The following is a 26,761-nucleotide window of genomic DNA, read 5'->3' as shown; positions in this document are numbered from 1 at the left end:
TGAATTATTTCCTTGTATTTTTAGGAAACCATAGTCCCTATAGGTTTAGGAAAACTCATTGTCCTAATAGATTTGGGAAAGGAAAACCTATAGTCCTTGTCAAATTGGGAAACCTTTCTCATATATGTTTGAGACCTTTTGGGATCTATATATAGGGGTTGTAGCTGGGGATTCTATAGATTGTATTGTGCTTTTCTTCTCTTTTATAGTGGAAAACTCTTAGCCGAACCTCGTTAAATCCTTGTGTTGATTTTTTTTCTCTATTTACTTTGTGTGTGATTGCGTGCTAGTTAACTCACGATATTCTGCAACACATCTATTAATAAAAATATTTTCATTAAATTTTTTAATCATTATTTAATCCATATTTATAATTCATCATGATAATTCGTGTTAGAGGCAGATCCAAGATTTAATGCTTATGAGTTCCTGCAACAACCTCGAGTAAATTTTTAATAGTAACTGGGTTTACATTCAAACATTTATAATTATTTAGTGAATTTTTCGAATATATTTATACTGTTTGGAAGAAAAGCTACTAGATTTACGTGAACCCGTAGGACGCAAGGTGGATCCGCCTCTAATTCGTGTATACTTGTTCACAAATTAAACGACCCCTTTATATCTCGAACGACATGACCACATAATGAATACTTTTATTATAACAAAAAGAAGAATACTTTTATTTAAGTATTATCTATTTGAGTTTGTGACAATTATTAGCACATAAAAAGGGAGCCTAAATAATTCAATCGGAAGAGCAGTCAAAGAAGAATTTTGTAATAATAATTAAAATAAGTCGTACATATGTAACGGTGAGGACGTTGTCTCTTCCCTTGTCTTATTATCAATTTAGTCTTTTAACTCTTCACTTCGCACGCCACTCCGCCCTCCCCCTTTTAATTTCAAATCCTCTCTCTCTCTCACACACACACACACAGTTGCACTTTCCATTTCCTCTCATTTGTTACTGTTACCCAGCTCCTCCTTCACTCTTTCTCCACCATCGCACCGATCAATTTTCGAACAAAAACCCTATACTTGCTTTTTTGCTTCAACCCCAACTTCAGATCTTACTTTTTTCTTCTTTTATGGTGGAAAAAAGGGGGGAGATTCGACTCATTGAACATTCACTGGTGAGTTTGTTTCACAATTGTTCTTAGTTGTGTGTTTGTTCCTCATTGTCAAAATTACAATTGTCAATGTTTGTTGTATGATTTTAGTTGATTTTTTTCCTGCATCTAGCTCATGATTCGACTGTTCTTGGCTGTTTATACAAAATGCTTTTACATATTTGGGTTTATATGTTTATTTGGATGTAGTAATTGAAATATGGGATCTTCATAAATCTTTCATCCGCTAAGATGAAGTAATGCTGGTTAGAAAGAGTCAGCTTTCAGCTTTGCAAAAATTGTGTCTTTTAGCTGAAAAATTATTATTTGGTATTACGAAAATGTTCTCCTGAAAAATAATTTCCTATGTGAAATCATATCCAATATTCAGCGTTTTGCTACCTTCAATTGTGGAGAAATGTTTTCACCGAAAAGTGGAAATGACTTCCATTTATATTGAGAAAATCATTTTATTTGAACTTTTAGGGTTTTTTTGGTTCTAGGGATAAGGATGTTCTAATCCTGGTATAAAACTCGGTAGTACTTATAGAATTTTTGATGTCTGCTGTTAAGCTCTGTATACCTGATATAATCTCTGTACATCTAATGCAGTTTTTGGTGTCCGGTAGTAACTCCATCATTTGGTTGCTAGGTTTTTATTTCCTCTGATTACTTGTTTACTTAGGACCTGATGCCTTAACAATTTTCCATTCTTGTCAACAGATGGTTGTCTGATTTTGTTTGCTCATACCTCCACATGGGAGTATTTGGTTATTAAATGAGGAAATGGAGGTTGAGAAGCGAAGTTCAAAGGGAGGCTTTCTTCAGCTATTTGATTGGAATATCAAATCTCGAAAGAAGCTTTTCTCTAACAAGTCTGAACTACCTGGTAACTCCTTTTCTCCTTGCCCGTTGGCAGTTGAAGGCCACCTTTTCTTGTGATTGATGCTTATTGATGAGTATTTTGCTATGCCCATGTTCCTGTTATTGTGACTGCAGAAAACTCTAAACAAGGAAAAGAAAATACCAATGGGTCAACCAATTTAAGATTTGAGCAGGTAACTTCTGTTTTATTTTGCTCTGCTATCTCCTCTCAAATAATTCAAGAGATTATCTTTATGACTGTGGATCATATCTTTTGGTCTGTCATTGTGATAATTCTGCATATGTGATTGAAGGCTCATGACTATGGTCCTGGTTCCAACTCCAAGCAGATGTATGATTTTTATTGTGCCTCATCAGTAACCGAGGATGGAAGTTATGGTCAAAAAGCACCTGGGGTTGTTGCACGTCTTATGGGATTGGATTCTTTACCAACTTCAAAAGAGTCTGATCCCTGCGTTAACTCATCCTTTGATTGTCATTCGTTCAGAGATTCTCCGTATATAAATTTTGTGGCTGATTTCCAGAATGAACATCATATGATAGTTGATGGTAACATGCGAAATAAATTGGACGGATTTAGGAGAAACCCTGTTGAACTGAAGCTGCAGAAGGTGCAGAGCCGGCCCATTGAGAGGTTTCAAAGTGAGATATTGCCTCCAAAATCAGCTAAACCTATCTCAGTAACTCAACACAGATTGTTATCTCCTATCAAGAGTCCTGGATTCATCCCTCCTAAGAATGCAGCATACATATTAGAGGCTGCTGCAAAGATATATGAGCAGAGTCCTCGACCCGCAACCAGAGAGAAGATGCAATCTTCCGGGTCTTCCTCTGTCCCTTTGAGAATACGGGACTTGAAAGATAAAATGGAGGCTGCTCAAAGACAGTCCAGGATTTATGAAGCATCACACAGGCCAAAAGAACAAAATTCTGTTAAACATATCAGAAGACAACCCAGTGAAAGAGGTCAGGTTCAATCAGATAATACACGTCAATTCAGAGCTTCTGAGGTATCAAGAAGAGATGTCTCCCAAAATAAGGGGAAGGAGAAGTCAGTTTCACTTGCAGTTCAGGCGAAGACCAATGTTCAGAAAAGAGAGGGAAAGACATCTACTGCTAATAAGAACCCAGCAAACCAGAAAGAAAAGAATGAGTCTAAGTCTGTTAGAAGTCGGCCAAGTTTACAAAAAGTTGGGGAAAGAAGAACTTCACTCAGCCGGCCCTCTGATGTGCTCAGGCAGAACAACCAGAAGCAGAACTCTGTATCTTATAAAGATGTAGAGAGTTTGAAAACTTTAGCTCCGTACCACAAAGAGAAAAAAGTATCATCCACTGGTGACATGTCTAGGCCAACCAAGACTGTAAGTAGAATTGTTGTAAATACCACTACTGCTCCCAGGATTGCAAGTCTTGTAGAACCCGATGCTGGAAAGGAACTCTCATCATCTAGGGACTCCAGACTGAGGTCCTTTACTGGAAAGAAAAGGCCAGTCAATGGAGATATTGACTCTGATGGATGTGGTCCTGATAATTTGATGAAGAGTAAAGATGAGAGGTCTATAAAATGTAATTTAACTATTGAAGGATGCTCCAATTGGGATACAGCTGACAGAAAAAATGGGAGTGATGTTGTGTCATTTACTTTCACCTCACCCATCAAAAAATCACTGCCTGGCTCCACTTCATCAAGTCATGTGTTGGAAAAGAGTAATGTTTTGTCTCTCTTTCCGGGTTCTTATGATGATCAGTCTGATTCAAGAGCATCAACGATATCTCCTTTAGGTTCGAATGTCATCGGTGGTGATGATTTAGGTATGCTCTTAGAACAAAAACTTAAAGAATTAACTTCTAAAGTTGGATCATCCTGTGAAGATCTCATTAAAACAGGGACAGCCTCTATTTCTGCCAATTCTTTGGAAGATAGTGTGTCCATTGTAGCATATGGAAAGAGGCCTCAAGTTGATTTGCTTCACGAAAAAGCAGATGACAATGGTCACTCTTTTGTTGATGACCTCCGGCTTACTGCAACTCAGATGTGGCAGGTATTTCTGATATTCCCTTAGCTTCAAAATTCCATTTTTTTACCACCCCACCCCAAAGAAAATCCTGAAGAGAAAAAAAAGAACAGGTAAAGCAATGAGAAAGTGGAATACATATAACTGAGCATATGCATAAGAAACTTTTTGACATGTGGTCGGAGCTGTTAACTGGTTTTGAGCCTTGACAGATTTTTTGCATTGAGAATGGTGCATATACTTGGTCCTCACTGAAAAGAAATAGAAGATTTCAGATTTATTTATCATTACTGGAGATTGCTTATTATAGTGGGTGAGATCAGATGCTTAGGTTGAGGTTCATCAATAGAAAAGATAAATGTATGTATAGCTAACAAGTAGCCAAATGTGAAAGCGTGCAACAACCACTTAGCAAGAATAATGAGGGTTGTTTTGAGTTATTTTCAAAGTCATCATTTTTTACCTTTGATTTCTCAAGGCAGAACAAAAGAGTAGGCGTAGATATATCAAGAGGCTTTCTGTGCCATTACCATAAGCCAAAGAGGTCTAGGGTCTAAGGACTTTTTTCCTTTTTTGATTTGTTTAATTCAAATCATTGAATGCCAGATTTAGATTTTCTGAGAGACATGATTAGAGTGATAAAAGGACGGTTTAGAAATGGAAGGACCTCCAGGAAAATGTCTTTGGGATTTCCTCTGAACGGAAGATTCCAATTTCTCTCCCCCTCTCTCAGATGTTACGGCATAGACATGCCTATTTTCATAGAAGCAGTTATGCGAATCTCCTACTTTACTACATGTTTTCTTTTTCTTTTTTCTTGTTTTCTGCATCTTTCAGTTTTCCTCATTAGTCCAGTTGTTACACTCAAATTCTGCCGATGTGACAGCATGTTGGTCCTAAACCCAGACAAAGAGGAGCTTTGCGTTAGGTTGACAGCTAGTGTGAAAATTGGTTTAACTATGATAAATCCTCTGATTTGGGGATGCAAGGATTCATATATTCGATTCCTACTAGTTTGAGACTGACATAGTTGATTGATTTGCTATCCAATTGTTAACAATAACATTAAAAAATTGTGTATATGCAAATTCAGCTAGTTTGGGATTGAGGCATAGCTGCTGTCGTTGAAGTCCTATTTCTATATTATTACTGTATTTCTTTTTCTTAAAAGAAATGATGTGCTAGGCTAATCTTATCTGCAACAATTTCAGGGTCCCAAAAAGGTAGAAAAGCCTAAAACTGCCAGCAGCTTTATGTGTGAAAGAGAATTTAGTGTCCCCTGTTCTAGTCTGGTCTCAAGTTTGGAACCTTCTAACTCAGGAGGCAGTTGCAACTCCTTGGACAGCTACAGAAGTTTAACTACTGATGGTAATAATACTGATTTTTAGTTTCTTCCTGTTTAAATATGATGATTCATCTGTTTATGAGGCATGGCTTATCGGGTGATAGATCACATACAATCGGAGTGGTAGTCATATACTTCCTCCGTTTCATATTAAATGAGGTACTTTCCGTTTTAGTCTGTTCCAAAACAAATGACACATTTCTAAATTTGGAAATAATTCAACTTTAAACTCTTTCATTCCCATTTACCCTTAATGAGAAGCTTTTATAGCCACACAAATGTCATGGCCCCACAAACTTTTTACCCCTTAAGCTTTTAAGACCACAAGTTTCAAAAATCTTCATTCTTTTTCTTAAACTTCGTGCCGAGTCAAACTACCTCATATAATATGAAACGGAGGGAGTATATATTATTGACTTAGCTGAAAGAGTTTATTTTTGTGCCATAAATTTTTAATGGTATTTACTAGTATTTTCTTGTGTTCAAATATATTTCACCTCAATATAGGTATTAGTAGAGTGAGAAAAGAGAGTCCGGATGATAATTTTGTTGATATTAGGAATGGTTTTTTCATAGAAGTACATGTGCAGAATGGCCATTTTGTTTTACCTTTTAAACTATGTACACTAACACCCAGATAAGATCTGGTGGATCTTTCTGCGGTTTATTTTGACTTTTAAAAGATAGTACACTATGACCAAAATAAGACCTGGTAGTATCATTTTGTATTATTGCACCCAAGGATGTGGCCTAGTGGTCATGAAGTGGGTGCGTACCTCGGAGGTCAGGGTTCAAGTTCCAACAGAGACGAGAAGCACTAGGTGATTGCTTCTCATCCGCCTAATCTTAGTATGCACAGTTAACTCGGTACTTGTGTTGGTGGAGAGGTAGCAGGTACCCGGTGAAATAGTCGAGGTGCGTGCAAGCTGACTCGCACACAGCCGTGGTAAAAATCAAAAGAATCATATTGCATGTTTTTCTTCTTACAAGGCATTTTGTATTATATTTTCAATCTCAAAACTTAGAAACTTTGCCACTTAGCAAAATGAGCCTGGCTTTGCTATATGGATAAAAATGGAAAATAGGAAAAGTACTTTGGGAAACAGCAGTAGGATAACCTTAAGGTAACGTTTATTACAGCGATAATGTGGGATAAGATAATTTTGTATTTTTTGCTCATCCCATCTTGCATGATTATCACATGGTTTGGACAAAGGTTGCAGAAGTTCTCGTCTCTCAACTCCATGGATAAATATTATCTTCCTCTCCTTCAAGTGGGATTATTACTTGTCCTATTTCATTTACTTTTGGTTAAAGTATTTAAGTCGTAATGAACATTGCCTAATTAAAGTGAAAAGAACCCCAAGGCACCTTTAGTAATAAAAATAACAGATAAAAGATGAGCTGGCTGAATACATGTTCGAAGTTTGCATTTACCTTGGGTTACACCTTCTATTTATGCGTCCAAGACTTCAAGCTCTCACTTTAATTTCTGTTTGGATGTTTCCTATCGTAAACATACAACTTTCTTCAGTATTGAAGAAAGGCAGGTGTAGTTTTATAAAATGTTTCCTTACTCAGGAATTGACATTTTATTTGGTAGTTTCCTAGAGTATTATGTCTTTTTCTTGTTCCTCTGGTTCTACCTCGCCCAATTCCATCTTTATGCAGATCTGTCTAAATTCTGTTCAGTGTGTACTCTTTCTTCAGATTTGTACACATACATTGACTACTTCATTGCAAGATTGAACTTCTTCTGATCAATTTTGTATATATGCATAAATCTTGATTCTCTAATTTTGTTACAGTGTTTTCTTCGACAAACTAATTATAGGAAGAAGGTAAATTCTGACTGGTGAAACTTTATGATTCAGGGAGCAAGTACCATCTGTCTGATGGATCTCAGGAAATGATGAATTGGAAAAGCTGCATGAGGACCCATTTGGTTGAAAGTGATGCAGAGTTATTGGACTCAGCCTCTTCAGTTTCTCTTGCTGACAAAGGTGGAGAGGATTCCACTACTGCATCAACTTCCACAAATTTCGATGAATCACCTTACTGGGAGTTTAGATATATTAGAGATATAATTAGAAGTTCGGACTTGATGTTGGAAGATTTTTTGCTGGGTGAGGCTCAGAGCATTATTGCTCTCGATCTCTTTGACCAGTTGGAGAATCAGAAGACTCGAACGAATAAAAATGTAGAAGAGCAGTTGAAGATTAAGAGGAGAGTATTGTTTGACTCGGTGGTTGAATGTCTGGAATTCAGATGTAAACAGAGTTCCGGTGGAAGTTTTGAAGCTTGGGCAAAGTGGACGGCACTGGTCCAAAGAAAGGAGTGGTTGGCAGAAGAAGTGTACAGAGAGATTGCTGGTTGGACAAGCATGGAAGAGTTGATGGTGGATGAGGTTGTCGACAAGGACATGAGCACACAACATGGCAAGTGGACTGATTTTAGCTTTGAAGCCTTTGAAGAGGGTGTTGACATTGAGAAAGTGATCCTTTCATCTTTGATGGATGAATTGATCCATGACTTTATGTGAATGACTCCTCTTCTGGCTCCCAATCAACATGAAGTGTGTATACTTTAGCTTTGCTACTTTACCGCTTCCTTGTGCATTATTTTTTCTTCTTTTCCTCATGAAAGGTGGAAATCTTGATTCAGGTGATTGCTCGTATTTATGTTCTTTAGATAGGATCAAAGTTTCCATGAAAGAAGGGTTCATTATCCTTTGAACGCAAATGCGTGATCATTAGCCTTTCTGCCTAATTTTTCGCTGATTTTGAGTGTGATATTGATGGGTGATGCCAGTATTAGTTAACATGTTGTGGGTTTTAGCTCAAACGCAGCTCTAATGGCTTCTAGTTTCCTCTATAAAAGCACTACTCTTGAGAGGTAAATTTCGGTTGGGCTGCTTCTGCCCAAATTTTGAAGGAAGCTTCCAACCGTAAAGAAAATCTAATTTTTTTTTTTTAAAGAGTTTTGTTCGAGAATACCTTGTAAGAGCATCCATTGAATGAAAGATGAAACCCTCCACTCTTTCAAGAATAAGTTTCAAATAAAGAATTCGTCTAATTTTTAGTCTAAAACAGTTAACTTTTATAGCTCAATTGGTTGATTACTTTAACTTTCACCTTGTTGGTGGTTCAATTCAGCGGTTGGAAGGATTTCCAATTTCATTAACTCTAGGCTCCTAGCCCCTTTTTCTCTTGGTTTTGGGCGGAGCTCTAAGTGTTGAAGGTGTTAGTTCTTTTTCTAAATTTTTTAAGTGTAGTGATGAACATTCAATTAGTCCACCATGAAGAAGATACAATACAACGAAATAATTTAGATTTCAGAAATACGTTCTATCGTTTGGACAATTTTTCAGAAAGCTTTCTGCAAAAGAAAAAATATAACTTTTAAAAAAATTAAGTATTTGTTATAAAATAAAGACTATAAAATAAAGACAAGTATAGAGAGAAACTGATATATTATTCGAATTCAAACTGATGTACATAATGAACTGAAATCTCTTTCTATTTATAGAAGAAAGGAAGCTGCTGTGTAAGCTGCTACTATACCAGATATGGATAATCTTCTACTGAGAGCAATGTTTATCCATAACGAAGTACTGAAAGGATAAGCTTATTATACCCGGTATGGATAATCTTCTACCGGGCGTAATGTTTATCCATAACTGGGTACTGAAAGGATAAGCTTATTATACCCGGTATGGATAATCTTCTATCGGGGGTAATGTTTATCCATAATTGGGTACTGAAAGGAAAAGCTTATTATACCCGGTATGGATAATCTTCTATCGGGGGTAATGTTTATCCATAACCGGGTATCGAAGTGATAAGCTTCTTCAGGAAGCTTATTTCCAATAGAGTACTTAAATAGATAAACATATTTACGGTGGAGTCCCATATGGATAAGCTTCTTCAGGAAGCTTATTTACAACGGAGTACTAAATGAACATCCATAATATAATATATTTATAACACTCCCCCTTGGATGTTCATTAAAAGATAATGTGCCTCATTAAAACCTTACTAGAAAAAACCACGTGGGAAAAAATCCTAGTGAAGGAAAAAGAGTACACATATTTAGTAATACGCATTGCTGAGTGCCTCATTAAAAACCTTATAAGGAAAACCCTGTGGGAAAAACCTTAGTAAGGGAAAAAGAGTACAACGCGCATTTTACTCCCCCTGAAGAAAACTTTATTTCAAATATTTGAGTCTCCGCATTCCAATCTTGTATACCATATTCTCAAAAATTGATGTTGGTAAAGACAATCTGTTGGATTGTCACTTGAACTAATTTGATGCACATCAATGTCACAATTTCCTGAAAATCATGTATGTAGAATAATTCTGGTGAAATGTTCTTCGTTCTATCTCCTTTTATAAATCCTCCCTTTAATAGTGCTATACATGAAATATTGTCTCCGTATAATATTTTGGGTCTTTTATCGCATTCCAACCCACATGTTTCTCGAATGAATCACTGATCTCAATCATATGCACTCCTTGTTTGCCGGTTTGAAATCGAGCTTTATGGGTATCGGATAAATAACCTGCATCTGCATTACCAATACGATCTGCACCACTTTTGTTAGCATTAGCAAGATAAATAAGTGCACCATCTACACCGAGATAGAGTATTTCAGGACCAAGAAGCTCCTCATCCTCTTCTAGAGGTTGGAACGGATCCTTATTCACTTCAAATGATTGAATATTCATTGGTGTACTTAATGGGTACACTTTGTCCATGTTAAAGTATTTTTAAGACCCTTTTGGAGCTCTTCTGGAGTTCCAATAAGATTTATGTCACCAACATAAACAACAAGTGTAACAAATTTTGATGACATTTTCTTTATAAAAATACATGGACAAATAGTATAATTTATGTAACTTTCTTTCAGCAAATATTTACTGAGGCGATTATACCACACGCGCACAAATTGCTTTAAACCGTACAAAGATTTTTATAATTTGATCGAGTACATTTCTCAAGACTTTGAATTATATGCTTCGGGCATTTTCAATCCTTCAAGGATCTTCATATAGATTTAGCCAAATAAGTCATATAGGTTAAGACTTGTATCTAAATGGTATGACATCTTCAAGTGTCTGGACTGCTAGTCCGATCCTCACAATCTTTTACAATATTGTGCACTATATTGTATTAAATATATCGTCGACGATCATTTTGTGTCAGTTCCGAAGCGACATAACTTGTGGAGATCTCATCACTTTCTTTATTTCCTCCTCATTATGATCATTTTGATCATTAGCTCCTACTATTTTTCAAGGATTGTTACCTTTGGAACCGATTGGTCTACCACGCTTCATGCGTATAGTAAACTCTATCCTTCAGGGACTTTAATTTTAATAGGAGCATTTACAGCTGAAATATGATATTTAATTTTGGATCAGCAAATGCTTCTGGCATTCGACTTGAATTATCTTCTAAGTGAGGATCATGATAATTCGATTCATATAGCATATTTTTCAACTGTTTATTCCATCTCCCAAATGTTAGAAAAACTAACATATATCCCCAATCATCTTTGGGAAACATATCTTTGTGTATTATGGTAGAGAAATTAATCATATACCACGCTACAAAAGATAGTAAAAATATTTGGTTTCTGATCTTAAACCAATTGTGAAGGGAGGACTTATCATTATTGTTGATCTGATGCATACAAGTGCTGCTATATGCAATTTAGAAAATCTTAGACCAACACATGAAGCTTTGTTCTCATAAGCAATGGTTTAGCCATTAATAGGAGGTATTCAATGCTAAACCAGCTTGGATATAAACCAACATTATGAAGATGAACTGTCTTGATTTCATAATCTGAAAATTTTGCTCTTAATCGAGAAAAGCAATTCCAAATGCCAAACTGCAGGTTGATAATAGTTACACATGTAACCATCTCATATATGCACCTATAAGTGGTTCACATGATAGGTGAACGGGCCCATATTCACCTTTTATATATTTCAGAATCAGGGGTCTTAGTCCCAACTTTAGCTGGTATAATTAATTCATTATGAGAACAAGCAACACATGAGAATTCCTGAAGAATCTTCTAGTTCTTTAGTATATGCTTATCTGAATTCTCAAATAGCTCATTTAAAAATGGCAAATGAAAACTTCAAGTTTATCATGTCATGTGCTATCTCTTAGTAAACTTCTGGTTTATTATGGCATAAACTTTTGCTTTAGTAAACTTCTGGTTTACTGTGATACATGATATAGTACAAATTAAAGAATAAGGCGGGTAACTTCTCACATACATATTATTTTACCCCCTATGATTGTGGAAACATGAAGATTATCAATTTTCCAATCATTTGTAGTCTCAATATGATAATCATTTGTATTAGTAAACTTCAGGTTTACTACAACATATGTTTTAACCATAATCATATAATATGAATGACATATTTGTATATAAGCTCTTCGAGAGATTATCCACAATCTAATATTTATCTCGCACTACTGGTGTCATGTATTCTTTAGGCAAACATTTAGTTCTTCAGGAGTTGTTGATACATTTTGTACTATCAAATATTGCTCAGACATTGCTGGTGTCATGAGAGAAAATCACAATCAAATAAACAATGTAAAACAATTGTTTAAGCACACGAAAACTCCTCTTCATAATATTTTTTCACTTCATGAGGCAATTTCAATTGTGTTACTTCTTCAGGAGCAAATTTAAAATACGAAATATTGAGTATATATTCTCTCAATTATATTAACTCTTCTGGAGGTGAATTGTAATGTATTCACATCAAGAGCGCGTTCATATTTACCCGATTTATTAGTATTGTCATATTCACTTCAGAGAATGGATTAATATTACCAAAAGTTCTCATCCTTCAGGAAATCGAACATAATTATCTGAATGCACATTAATCACATCAAATTGTGATGCCTCAACTTCTTTTAAAATATTTACTACTTCAGGAGCAAATCGAGGCGTGCATTTAATATAGAGAATATTTATGTAGCTTATCTTCAAGTGTAACCATAGAAAGCCTAAATTATCACTTCTGGCGATCATAGGCATATACCACTTCTGGTAGTTAACAAAATATAATTACAATGAGATATATGAAATATAACCACTTCTTGTGGTTGTATATTTCTTGCAAATTCTGCTAGAGTTTAAGTTGATCTAATAATGTTATCCATATTCTTCAAAATGACATAAACAAGATATATTATAGTAAACATCATTATCAAATCATAATTTTTCTTTATGTACAACAATTACATAACCATACTATCTATTACAAATAACAAAAATTAAAATATTTACATTCTACAGATTCACCACCGATTACATGACTTGTTTCTCCTTCTGGGAGTGCAAGGTAATTAGTTACATCCAAATGCATGAAGTCTAAATTATCTTTAGAAATAAAATTTGCTTCAACATTTTTCTCTGTCTTCTTTAGGGAGGCTTGATAAAGCTCAACCAGGTGCTTTGGCGTACGACAGGTACGCGACCAGTGCCCTTTTTCTCCACATCTATAGCATGCATTTTCTGCATTTGGTGCTTGCACCGCTTCATGCTTTTGTTCCTTCCTTTTCCACTGCTGGTGGTGAGGAGTGTTCTTTGGTGCATTATTATTACCATGATTAGAGTTTCTTTCCCGACCACGACCATGACCACGACTGGGGCCACGACCTTTTCCACGTTTAGCATGGTGGAAGTTCGTCTCATTCACTTCAGGGAATGGACAAGAACCAGTAGGTCGACTTTCATGATTTTTCATTAGTAGCCCATTATGTTTCTCGGCTATAAGAAGATGTGAGATAAGTTCAGAATACTTTTTAAATCCCATCTCTCGATATTGCTGCTGCAGGAGCATATTCGAAGCATGAAAAGTGGTGAAAGTTTTCTCCAACATATCATGATCAGTAATATTATCACCACATAACTTCAATTGGGAAATAATTCTGAACATAGCAGAATTATACTCACTGATAGATTTAAAATCTTGTAGCCTTAGATGAGTCCAATCATATCGTGCCTGTGGAAGAACGACCATCTTCAGGTGGTCATATCTATCTTTCAAATTATTCCACAGTATGACTTAAGATATTTAACAGTAAGATATTCCATTTTCAGGCCCTCATCAAGGTGATGGCGTAGGAATATCATTGCTTTGGCACGGTCTTGGTTTGATGCCTGATTTTTGTCTTTGATGGTGTCTACCAGACCCATCGCATCAAGATGAATTTCAGCATCAAGCACCCAAGACATGTAACTTTTGCCCGATATATCCAGGACTACAAATTCAAGTTTAGAAAGATTTGACATTATTTAGGAAAAGAAAGTTCTTACCTCAGATACTCTCAAAATATTTGCTCGAGATGGAAGAGTCTCGTGCTGATAACGTGTTATAAAATAAAGACTATAAAGTAAAGACAAGTATAGAGAGAAACTGATATATTATTCGAATTCAAATTGATGTACATAATGAACTGAAATCTCTTCTATTTATAGAAGAAAGGAAGTTGTTGTGTAAGCTGCTACTATACCAGATATGGATAATCTTCTACTGAGAGCAATGTTTATCCATAACGGAGTACTGAAAGGATAAGCTTATTATACCTGGTATGGATAATCTTCTACCGGGGGTAATGTTTATCCATAACTGGGTACTGAAAGGATAAGCTTATTATACCCGGTATGGATAATCTTCTATCGGGGATAATATTTATCCATAACTGGGTACTGAAAGGATAAGCTTATTATACTCGGAATGGATAATCTTCTACCGGGGGTAATGTTTATTCATAACTGGATACTGAAAGGATAAACTTATTATACCCGGTATGGATAATCTTCTACCGGGGTAATGTTTATCCATAACCGGATATCGAAGTGATAAGCTTCTTCAGGAAGCTTATTTCCAATAGAGTACTTAAATAGATAAACATATTTACGGTGGAGTCCCATATGGATAAGCTTCTTCAGGAAGCTTATTTACAACGGAGTACTAAATGAACATCCATAATATAATATATTTATAACAATATTTGAATAGTTCATTGCTTTTTTCTTTCTAATTGTTTGAGTCTCTCATCAGCTGAATAATTTTTCTTGGTTCAACAGTAGCTCAATGCACTTCTACCGTAAAAATGAGAAAAACCTTGAGCAGACCATTATTTTTCCTAAAATTGCTTTGTCATCCTTAGTCGGATTTATATGCTTTTTATTCAAACCTATTAAATTTGGGAAAAGTTGCACAGAACATTTTATGGTTCGGATTGCTAATATATCTTTAGTTAGTACATTCGTTTATTATATCGGCAGAATTCCCTTGCATCTGACAGCTAGCTTTTCAAATATTACGTAAAAAAAATATTTAACTATAAAAACTGTGATTTATGATACTCTGTATTTACCTTCAAAATATGTACATTTTTTTTTTGAAAAATTCAGAACCTATGATCGAATCACGGTGATAAATTTATTGGTTTCCCTACTCTAAACTCCAGCATTGTTTTTAGGAGGAAGGGGGAGAGTCGTGACACCATGGAAAGCCGGATATAATAGGTGAATCCAAAATTTAAATTTACATGTTTTATGTCAAAAGGTTAGGTCGTCCATTACACAAAAGATATATCCGCCTCTGCCGCATAGATGTAAGCTAAAATTCGAAGTCAATGAGTTCGAGATTCTAATCTTTAAGTTACTGAATTCTATATTAATCATTTGTAAATATTCAATAAATTTTTAAAATAAATACAAAATTTAAACCAAGATTACTGGATTCACCAATCCGCACCTTAAACTCGAGCTCCTACAAGTGGAAATGACATTAGATAGCCGCTTTTAAGTATGCTGTTTAAAATATATTCACGGTTTACAATGTATTTAAATATTAGTCAATTCGCTCAAACTTCAAGACATGGCGTCCTAGAGTTTAAAACTCAAAATTCAAACTTCAGGATATCGTGTCCTAAAGTTTGAAAATTGTGTCAAGAAGTTAGAATCTTATGTCGTGAATTTTAAATTAATAGCTCAGAAATTCAAAACACTTATAGCCTATTTAGACAAGCTGCAAAAATTAGTTTATTTTGAGAAGTGTTTTTTCTCAAAAGCGCTTTTTCCAAAAATACTTTTGGTAAGAAGCAGTTTGTGTTTGGCCAATTTATTTGAAAAATACTTATGAGCAGCAATTAGTGTTTGATCAAGCTTTTAAAAAGCTGCTTCTAAGTAGGGGTGGAAAACGGGTGGGTTAGGTCGGATATGAGCGGGTCGAGAATGGGTAATTTAAAAACGGATAAATTATTCGACCCGACTCATATTTAATACGAATAAAAATGGGTTACACGACGGATAATATGGATATCCATATTATCCATGGCTTCTTAAATATGATCACTTTTGGGAGTATTTGATTATCCGTTTTCTAAGTGGATAATATGATCCGTTTTCTAAGTGGTTCTTATCCATATTCGATCCGTTTTAAAAAGTTCATTATCCAACCTATTTTTTAATGGATAATATGGGTGGGTAGATAAGTGTTTTCTTTTAACCATTTTGCCACCTCTACTTCTAAGTGTATTTTTCTTTAAAGTGTTTTTCAAAAAAAAAACTTTTGGAGAGAAGCTATTTTTTTTTGCTTCTTCAAAACTGCTTCTACTCAAGTACTTTTTTCCTCTAAAAGCTTGGCCAAACACTTTAACTTTGAAAAAAAAAAATGCTTTTGACTTGGAGAAGCTTGGCCAAACAAGCTATTAGTCTTGAATTTCAAACTAGCCGCTCAAAACTCCAGGACACTAAGTCTTTAATTTCCAAATTCAGGATATTTAATCTTAAAATTTGGGTGAATTGGTTATTCTTTAAATACATTGTAAATTATAAATATATTTAAAAGTAGAGGTGTCAAACGGGCCGGGTTGATCCGGGCCCGGCCCAGACCGGTTGAAACCCGATCCGGCCCGGTACTTAGGGGGCGAGTGGGCTAGGTTACTGGGGTTAGGGGGTTGGTCCGTTCACTTTAATTTATCCGGTTAACCGGACCTGTCAAATCCGGTCAACCAAAATCCCTATAGAACCGGATAACCGGCCCGACCCGGTTTAAAGGCTAGATTTCATTTTTTTTAAAGGTTTTAGAGTCTAAGGCAATGCAAAACCTTTGAATTTATTCTTTTTCCATTAATTTACTTGTTGTTAAATGTAAACCTTTCAATTTGTAAGTTTGAATTTTGAAATAAATATAACACTTGCAATTTATAAGTACAATTTTCCCCATCTTTATTGTATTCTTTATATTTTTACTTTATATTTATATAAATTACAATAGTTATACAAAATACAAAAAAGAAAAAACACTTGCCCGGCCCGACCCCTTGGACCCGTAACCCTTACGGTTCATTTTTTACTCGGATAATCCCAAACATGTTAAGCCCGATAACCCCTAACCCGTAACCGGCCCAGTTCAAAACCCGGACGATTTTAACTTTCCCTACCCAGCCCGGCCCACCCGTTATATACCCTTACTTAAAAGTGACTATTAGTGCACTTCCCACAAAGGTGGTCCTACAGGAAACAGGCGTCCACTTTCGTCGCCGGCGAACATCTGACAAGTAACGTGCCACCCCATCTAATCTGGCTACATTACACACTGATTCTTCTGAAAAAGAAGCAGACAATGGCTTCTGTCTAAAGCCCAATCTTTTGGTCCTCCATTTCTGTACTATTTTACATTCCTTTCTCCTCCATTTTTTAACTATCCAAGTATCGCACCCATGGCCATGGATATGGTGAAATGATTAACGTCTTTCTATCTTCAATGATAGTCTCAGTGAAAGATAGTTTAGAATTTTCAATAATTTTACTGGCTCAATTAATAATTTAGATTTGTGCTGGGTAAACTTATTAAAGGTCAAAACATTTTTTTTATCGAAAACCCATTTATTTCTAAGGCTTAAGATTGAAATATTGAATTGTTAAAGTCTCAGAGAAGAAATATTTTTATTTACTAAATCCTATATTTAAATATATATTAGTATTATTTAATGAGTTCTGATATTTATACATTCATGATTGTTTTACTTTTCTAGGTTTTTGTAATAATTTATCAAATTCTATCTTGTATTAATCAAATATAAGATGAATTATTGATTGATAATGACTAATTGCGCCGACTCATCTCATTTTCTCTTAGCATAAATCCACCAAGTAGATGATGCATATATGGAGATCTCAAAATACAAGAATATGCACTAAACTTTCCCAAAATAAGGTACTCTCAGCGCTTTCAATAGTTGACTATTTCATATGCTGTTTAACAACCCTGGCCACCTAAATTAATCAGTTCAAATATTGATAAACCTGTTTTCTTTCTTTGTTCAGGAGGAAAATTTTAATTTCTCCTTTTGTCGAATGCCTTGTTGCCGCATCAGTAAGTTTATACTTTTTAATCAAAGCAGCTACTACTATTTTGACAACTGTATAACATCAGTAAGTAGCTAAATTTTAGAACTTGCATCAGATATCCACCAACATGTTATATATGTGGATTTGGAACTTGTAAGTAAAATATCTTTGATATGGATAAGCTAGGTAGGCACAATTATAGTCATCATTGATCGCCACGTGTTATCAGCAGCAAAGATTAAGGCCGCAAAGTTACGTAGTTCGAGGACGAGGTCGAGCACTTTAGATAGAGTTATAAAAGATAGTTCGAATATGATAAAAATTAGAATATTCTAGTGGATATTCTCTGCATATGTACTATTTGGATTTCTAGGAACATGTTCCCTATAAATAAAAAGAGACATAATGATAGGGGATATGGGATATTCACTTGTAAAATACACTTTGGCTTTATAGAGAGAATCTGGTCTTATTACAAGCACACAAAAACAACCTTTTCACTAAGATTCTTGCCGACACTTTTCTACTGGACCTGATAATATCTCGGACATTCAAAGGCTTGTCCATCATTCTTCATTGTCAGAAAGAACATCCATTGATTCATCCTTTTTCGGGTGACTCGTGTGCATTTATTTACATAAATGCAATTTATTGTTATTCATCACTATTTAATGCTATATTACTTTTGTTAGGATTCTCGAATATTGTCATTATTGTGCACTTCTATAACCTTCGGAATAAATCTATGTGTTACCTATCATAATACCAAGAATTTTGTCTTTAGGATATTATTATTAACCAAGATTGTAATGAAAATAATTGTGGGGCGAGAACAACATTAACGTACCTGTCAACGCAACAGAAGAATTGTTGAACTCACCACTAAAAGAATTGCCTCAAGTCGAACTTTGAATCTGTTGGAAACAAAGTTAGAATTTTACGAACTAAATGTCTTCTTGTGTTGATTGGGAAGAGATTTTTGATCCCACTCTTACTTTTATCTTTATTCTCTTTCAGAAAAGAAGAAAACATATGTTTATATGGAGACGGAAGATAGCAGTTATGGAAAAACTGCTCCCACTATACTTAAACGTGTAGTAACCTCTTTGAAGAGTCCCACTACACTTAAACGTGTAGTAACCTCTCTTTAAAGAGGTTATTTTGAACCCTATCTCTTCTAAAATTCTTTATTTTCCAAATGGGATGGGTCAGCCCTCATGGAGCGAACCGATACCCGGATCCAATATCCAACATCTCCCACTCCGCTCATGATGGGCTGGAATCAAACTAGTATCATGATTAAATAACACATTTAATTCATACAAACAAGTAGTTCGTACGACCTGCGAGCATCAAGAGCTATAATATGTTTCAAACCTATTAAGGTTATTCTAAAGCTCTATGTATAAATCCGATCACATTCGAAAATGATTCACTACTATCATGAGGATCTTATTACTCGCTATACCCCATCCTAGTAAGAGGTGAACTCGAGTTCATGTTTAACTTTGTATTCATAATTACATTTGATACCCTCGTGGTAAGTGTAATGGTCGACCTATGAATACAAGTTAAATTACAAAAAAATTATTTATTTGTCTTCCCTTTCTACTTGAATCTTTCCATTCCAAATCAACTGCTTTCCTAGACATGCACTGCATTGCCGAGTCACTCATGGCTATTAGTAACATGCTAAAGTAGCAACACTGATTGGCACTTCAAGAAACATCAAAAGGTCAAAGGGTATTCTAATGAAAGTTAATGTAACTTCTTTGGGATCTCATACAATGAAGAAGCATGGATTCATTCTTCCATTATCCCATGGTCGATAGCAGACGTGGTATGAAACACATGTTACGGTGTTCTCACCTTATATTGGTGCGTGTGTCTTATTCTTTTAATCATTCAACACCGTACAGATCTTGGTCTAGACACCTCTAAATGTCTAACCCGAGTTTCTCACTTCAATAATCCTCAAACCATCTTCTTAGAGAAACTTGCATCTGGCTTACAAAACAAGTCATAATCGAATAGTGAAATTCGTAAGTCTGATTAGTTGTCAAGACCGTCCTCTACAAGTAAATATAATCTCGCATTATCCAAGGTTCTATAAGGTCTCATCTCTTCACGATTCTTAACATAAGAGGCGATTGCTCGTGTGTGAGAGCCAATCTCGCAACTTGTTCAACACACTTTATCAACAAAACATTCATCACATGCATACGAGATATAAGCACAAATTTAAGAGTCAAATTTTAATGAGCATATTATAATACTAAAGTCATTTTACAATACATAAATATGTTCATATCCTTTACAAACCTAGAGCCATAACATATTTCTCAAACAGGTCTCTAGATATCGCCTTTGTAAAAGGATCAGCTATCATGCTTCGCGTAGGAATGTATTGTAAATTTATCTCTCCACTTGATACCATGTCTCTCACAAAGTTATACTTGATGTCAGTGTGTTTGGTCTTGCTGTGATACTTAGGATCTTTTGTATATGCAATAGCCGTTTGACTATCACAATATAGAGTCATGGGATCTTGAGAGTTCTTTTGTATATGCTCAAAGAATCTCTTCAACCAAACAGTTTCTTGTACTGTAGATGCACAAGCAGCTTCCATCGTTGAAAGGGTTGTACCGCTTTGTTTATTACTTTTCCATGATATAGCATCACCATTAAGTAAGAAGACATAATCGGATGTTGATTTTCTATCTTTCCGGTTACCAGCCTAATCAGCATATGTATATCCTCTTAAGTATAAATCATTTCCACTATAACATAGTAAATAATCTGCAGTTCCCTTCAGGTATCTGAAAATTCTCTTCACAGCTTTCAGATGATCTCTTCCAGGATTGGATTGATACCTGCTAACCATATCTACGGCATAACAAAGTTCTGGGCGAGTACATATCATAGCGTATGTCACACCTCCTTTTTACGTACCTCTGAGGGCACAAGGGAGTTTTTCCAATTAAAGGACAATCGAAACGAGATTCGTTTAATTATTTCAGAGTCGCCACTTGGGAGATTTAGGGTGTCCCAAGTCACCAATTTTAATCCCGAATCGAGGAAAATAATGACTCTATATTACAGTCTGCGTACCAGAAATCCGGATAAGGAATTCTGTTAACCCGGGAGAAGGTGTTAGGCATTCCCGAGTTCCGTGGTTCTAGCACGGTCGCTCAACTGTCATATTCGGCTTGATTATCTGATTTTATACAAGTGTGAACTTATGTGCAAAATTTAACTTTTAACCGCTTTTATCATTTTACTGTTTTTATCAGGAATTGCAACGTTGTGAAAATGTATCTCGAACCGCGTTACAATCAATGTACCCGTGGTCGTCGACACACTTTGACTCCGTTGAGATTTGGATTTGGGTCACATCAATGCGCACCCGAGTTTAAGGAAATTAAATTATTAAAGACGCGCCTAAAGCGACTAGCGTATTTATTTTGGGTAAGACCGTGGAATTTTACTAAACGGTCCATCCCGAAGTCCAAATAATTTTTTTAAAGCAAATATTTACTGAGGGCCCCGCAATTTGTATTTTTATTTGGCGAGACCCGTCTCGTTCTTATTTTTAATGAATTTGCAACGTCATGGACATGCATCTCGAACCACGTCACAATCAATGTACCCGTGATTAGAAACACATTTCGACTCCGTTGAGAATTGGATTTGGGTCACATAAATGCGCACCCGAGTTTAAGAAGGTAAGATTTATTAAGGCGCGTCCTAAAGAGTCTAACGTATTGTTATTTTAGGAGAGTTGTGAGATTTGCTAAACAACCCGTCCTGGAACCTAAATGCTTTGATAATACACATTTAAACAAGGGCCCCGCATCTGCGCGTTTTGTTTATTTTCATCGAGGCTCATCTCGTTCTTATTTTTAAAAAAGGATATCCTATAACAACTACGTTTCTTGTCGTGTTTGTCTTTATCAATTGAAAACAGTAGATAGTCCTAATTAATTAAATGCTTGCAAGTTGTTTGTAATGACATTCAGAAAAGCTAAAAAAAATTCAGAAATGAGGTTGCATGTACAGTCAGCCGAACAAATAATCATGGGCCCAAATCCAACCCATGCGTGATAGGCCAGATCTGGGCCTCTTCTTGTTCTATGCGGGCCTACTTGGTTTGCTTCGATTTGGGCTCGACCTTCATGAGGTTGAGGCGCTGAACTGATTCTTTGTTTTGTGAAATGAGTTTATCAATTTATATGTGACAATCTGGCAAAAGGAAAAAGAACTTTAACTAAAGTGGATAGTTTTCCTATTTGGCCTACATTAGAGAATATACTACACCACCAGACTAAGTCTAAAATACAACTTATTACACTGGGAATGTTTTTCACCTAACAGCATACATACATGGCTAGCATTCATTAACCTACATTGATATACTGAGTATGTAGGCTACTTCTATTGTCCAAACAAAAATGTAACTATTTCATGACATTTAATGTAACAGTTCATGTATATATAAAAAAACAATCTGCAGGTCCTCTCTTTTGCATTCATGCTCAAACTTTCAGTTACATTGGTGGTATCAATTGTGTACCTGGTAAGGAAAGGAAAGGAAGAAGGAGAGTGATCAGTTGAGTAGTATGCAACGAATACAGCAGCGGCAGACACACAGCAACAACACAGCAACAACCAACCAAATCAAGTGTTTTCCACAGCCACAGACAACCAACAATGTCTCCCAGAATACAAGGACTAGCAGATAGTCGAGTACCAAGCCAGTAATCCCAGGAAAGAGTAAGGAAATAACAGCAGTAACTGGGGGTTCAAATGCAGTAAAACCACCAGTTCAATAACCACAGACAACTCAGTCAATGCAAGCAACAGAACTTGGCCAAGACAGCTTGACCAATATGCACTCTTATACAACTTTCAGGCAGTGTTTTGGTTACAATGTCTATTGGAAACTACCCTATGTTTATACTGTTATGATTTGAGACTCACTAGACCTCTCTTCATACTAAAGTTTTTTTTCCAGCCTTTTGTTTTGTTTTTCTTTTCTGAAGACTCAAAAAAGTTCAGCCCTGTTTAAGTTCTCGAATGGCCTATTTATAAGCCAAATGACCAAGTGCAGCTAAGCTGCCCTCATGCTGCAACTTGCAGCCTGCCCATACTCTGTTAAACCCATGCTTGAGCATCTCTTCATGCCAGCCATTGGTTCCCCACGCCTGGTTTTGTTTAATCAAGAGTTATGGGCTCATTTTATTATTCATTTTAAGCCTCATACCCTTGTGTCTTGTTCCCCATTGGTGTTAGTTTAATCTTAATTAGTACCCTACTTGTCAGCTTCATTTAAATTAATCTTTCTATCCTTTTCAACACCCCAGAATACCCCTGCTTAACCTTGATTATTACTGCCCTGCCCCTTGCAGCATCAGGGCATTTTTGAACTGATGAAAGTTCAAATTCAAGACTGCCTGGACTGAACCCTTTTCAGTCATTTTTACAATGCAAACAAACCATTTCAAACAATGCTGGGGCAATTCAATCAGTGGCAAGGTTCAATTAGTCATGCGACATTATTAGCTCATTCGATTCATTAGTTATAGAAAACTAATCGACGACATTTATCGAGTCGACTATACTAATTATAACTGGTAATAATCAGTCGCTCATACAAACAATACGTTTAGGGACCTAAAGGGCATCAGACAATTTTTGTTCAATTACTGGGGCCTATATGAGTTAACTTATCTGACGATTAAACTAATCGACGATCATGTTTATCATAGAGTACATTCAGAATACACACATAGAAAATCAATCGACCAAATAAAAGGTCTTTGCTAGAGATGGAAGAAAACATACAAAGTAACAGACCAAAACAAATAACCACAACAACAAATCATGCTGACAACTCAATTAGAACTAAACAAAGGAAAGGAAAACTTACCGAAAATGTTTAAATCAAACAGACCCAAATCTGACTCAACTCTGCCCATTTGAGGCCGAACAAATTTTAACCAGGGTGTTCTCACACGAGAACACCTTGGTTAAGATCCATTGAACCTCAAACCCCTTTCAAGACTGGCCGAATTCCCCAGGTGCATGTGTTCTAAGGTTTGGATTTTCAGATCTGGATTTTTAGGATTTGTGGGTAGATTCGGACCAAACCAAGCTTGGTTTGGTCACGAGGAAGGTCAGGGGAGTGTCTGGTATGAAGATGGGGTGGTTTGGCATAGGTCCGGGTTCGACTCAAATCTTCAAATGAAGATTCGAGACGAAGGAAGATGATTCGAAGCAAATGGATAGCAGATCCATGTTCAGGACAATGAGGTGGTCCTAGGGTGTTCAGGAGGTGGCCACCGGCGTTCGTGCCGCCGACTTTAATGGCGAAGGAGACTAGGGCGGCTGCTAGGGTTCGGGGGTTTCAGGTTTGAGTTTGGGGATTGGGGACGATGAAGGGGGGGGGGGTTCGGATAGGGGGCGCGGGGTGAAGTGTTGAGTTTATATATGGGGAGGCTGATTGGATCTGAGCCGTTAGATCAGATGATCTCATCGGCTTGGATCTGATGGTGAAAAATGAGACGGGGTCGTTTGGTAGTTAAACGGGGTCGTTTGGTTTAAGTGAGGGGTTGGGTCAGACCGGTTATTGGGTCGGGTTTGAAAACGGGTCGTTGAAAGGGGTCCTGAGCCGTTGGATTGGCCTGGACGGATGGCTCAGATCGAACGCCTTTATACGGCGTCGTTTGAATTGCTGCTTGGGCAGCCGGTTTTGGACTGGACTCGAGTGTCTGTTTGGGCCTGCTTTGTTTTATTTCTTTGGGCCCAAACCGATTTTCATTCACTCTTTTGCTTTTTTTTTTCTTTTAAATAAAAATGAGATAATAAAATAGTGAAATTAAAATCAACCACACTGTAACATTTCCACATAGTTATCACAAAAATATTTAAGTAAGTTAAATCACAACCTAGAACGAACGATGCACATATATATATTTCGAATTTTCTTTTAATGACACACATATTTTTTGTATTTTGTTTGATAATGATTAAATGCAAAAATGGACAGACCCACAAATGACTAGCAATGCATGTCATGAAGAATTTGTATCGCGGGGTCATTTGTCACTATTTTTTTTTTATTTTTTTGTTTTCCTTTTGGAGTGATTGCTCGTGAAGCAAAAATCACGTGCTTACAGCTGCCCCTCTTTGCACGAAGACACGAAGGGTTTTCGCGCGAAGATAAAGCGAGCGATTTTTGCCCGTCCGAATACTCCGCGTGAAGCATTTTTGAAAAAGATTTGACCGAACCTTTGCTTCAGAGGTTTCCTACATATCCTGGGCTGAACAGGAATCAGGTCAATGTAGTTCGGGAAATTTTGGTAGCTGGGACTACCGTGTGACTGTAGTGCTTGGTGCTGTTGTGCGCTGTCGCATGCTGCTGTAGGATGCTACTGCTCAACCGATCTCCCTGTTACATTGCTCAAAAAAGGAAAAACAAGAAGTTAAGCTAGACTGAGGATCATGAAATCTTGTCCATCTTCAACTTGTTCTGGTTGCCTTGCTTTCTTGTCGGCTAACGCTTTCCTCTGATGCCTTTATCTTGTGACTTTGGGAGAGGATGCTGGTCCTTCGCTGACATTTGAATGCCAGTTTTCATCACTTTGCTTGATCCGCTGGGAACATGCACACTTCTTCAAGTCTTTCAATTGTTTCTTTGGTGGTATGGCTTTTCATCAAAATTGTTATGTTGGGCATGCTATAACGTTCCCAAACTGTTTCTTTTGAGACGCGTTCCTTCTTCCTTTTGAATGTGCACTGCTTTGGCAAACTTCTGCTTCTTGACGCTGGGTATTTTATTGTTTCCTGTTTGGGGATCTCTGTTGTACCCTTCCGTCTTCAGGTGGGGTGACTGATTCCAAAATCTAGAGCTGAATGTATTCCCGCATTATACTGGTGGGCGACCTAGAACTTAAAAAGTATTCCCGCATTATACTGGTGGGCGACCTAGAACTTAAATGTATTCCCGCATTATACTGGTGGGTGACCTAGAACTCAAAAGTATTCCCGCATTATACTGGTGGGCGACCTAGAACTTAAAATGTATTCCCGCATTATACTGGTGGGCGACCTAGAACTTAAATGTATTCCCGCATTATACTGGTGGGTGACCTAGAACTTAAAATGTATTCCCGCATTATACTGGTGGGCGACCTTGAACTTAAATGTATTCCCGCATTATACTGGTGGGCGACCTAGAACTTAAATGTATTCCCGCATTATACTGGTGGGCGACCTAGAACTTAAATGTATTCCCGCATTATACTGGTGGGCGACCTAGAACTTAAATGTATTCCCGCATTATACTGGTGGGCGACCTAGAACTGAAAAGTATTCCCGCATTATACTGGTGGGCGACCTAGAACTTAAAAGTATTCCCGCATTATACTGGTGGGCGACCTAGAACTTAAATGTATTCCCGCATTATACTGGTGGGCGACCTAGAACTTAAAAGTATTCCCGCATTATACTGGTGGGCGACCTAGAACTTAAATGTATTCCCGCATTATACTGGTGGGCGACCTAGAACTGAAATGTATTCCCGCATTATACTGGTGGGCGACCTAGAACTTAAATGTATTCCCGCATTATACTGGTGGGCGACCTAGAACTGAAATGTATTCCCGCATTATACTGGTGGGTGACCTAGAACTTAAATGTATTCCCGCATTATACTGGTGGGCGACCTAGAACTTAAAATGTATTCCCGCATTATACTGGTGGGCGACCTAGAACTTAAAATGTATTCCCGCATTATACTGGTGGGCGGCCTAGAACTTAAAAGTATTCCCGCATTATACTGGTGGGCGACCTAGAACTTAAAAGTATTCCCGCATTATACTGGTGGGCGACCTAGAACTTAAATGTATTCCCGCATTATACTGGTGGGCGACCTAGAACTTAAAAGTATTCCCGCATTATACTGGTGGGCGACCTAGAACTTAAATGTATTCCC

At 36.7% G+C, this 26,761-nt stretch overlaps 1 protein-coding gene across 2 annotated transcripts; it reads left to right on the top strand.

Annotated features, from left to right (window-relative positions):
• Positions 1-842: 842 nt before the first annotated feature.
• Positions 843-8,099, top strand: LOC107829109 (uncharacterized). Of its 2 annotated transcripts, XM_016656550.2 has the most exons (7): positions 891-1,136; positions 1,836-2,001; positions 2,112-2,170; positions 2,291-3,809; positions 3,885-4,039; positions 5,224-5,380; positions 7,232-8,099. In XM_016656550.2, exons 2-7 carry the CDS (start codon positions 1,899-1,901, stop codon positions 7,897-7,899), a joined length of 2,661 nt encoding a protein of 886 aa, XP_016512036.1. In that variant the 5' UTR covers positions 891-1,136; positions 1,836-1,898; the 3' UTR covers positions 7,900-8,099. The 2 variants fall into 2 exon arrangements, with proteins under 2 accessions (XP_016512035.1, XP_016512036.1); XM_016656549.2 differs by having other exon boundaries at positions 843-1,136; positions 2,291-4,039.
• Positions 8,100-26,761: the final 18,662 nt, after the last annotated feature.

The sequence above is a fragment of the Nicotiana tabacum genome, chromosome 7, assembly GCF_000715075.1.
Source record: "Nicotiana tabacum cultivar K326 chromosome 7, ASM71507v2, whole genome shotgun sequence".
In the NCBI taxonomy this organism is placed as follows: domain Eukaryota; kingdom Viridiplantae; phylum Streptophyta; class Magnoliopsida; order Solanales; family Solanaceae; genus Nicotiana; species Nicotiana tabacum.
The sequence above is the reverse complement of the archived record's forward strand: the minus strand, read 5'-3'. Positions and strand labels throughout refer to the sequence as shown.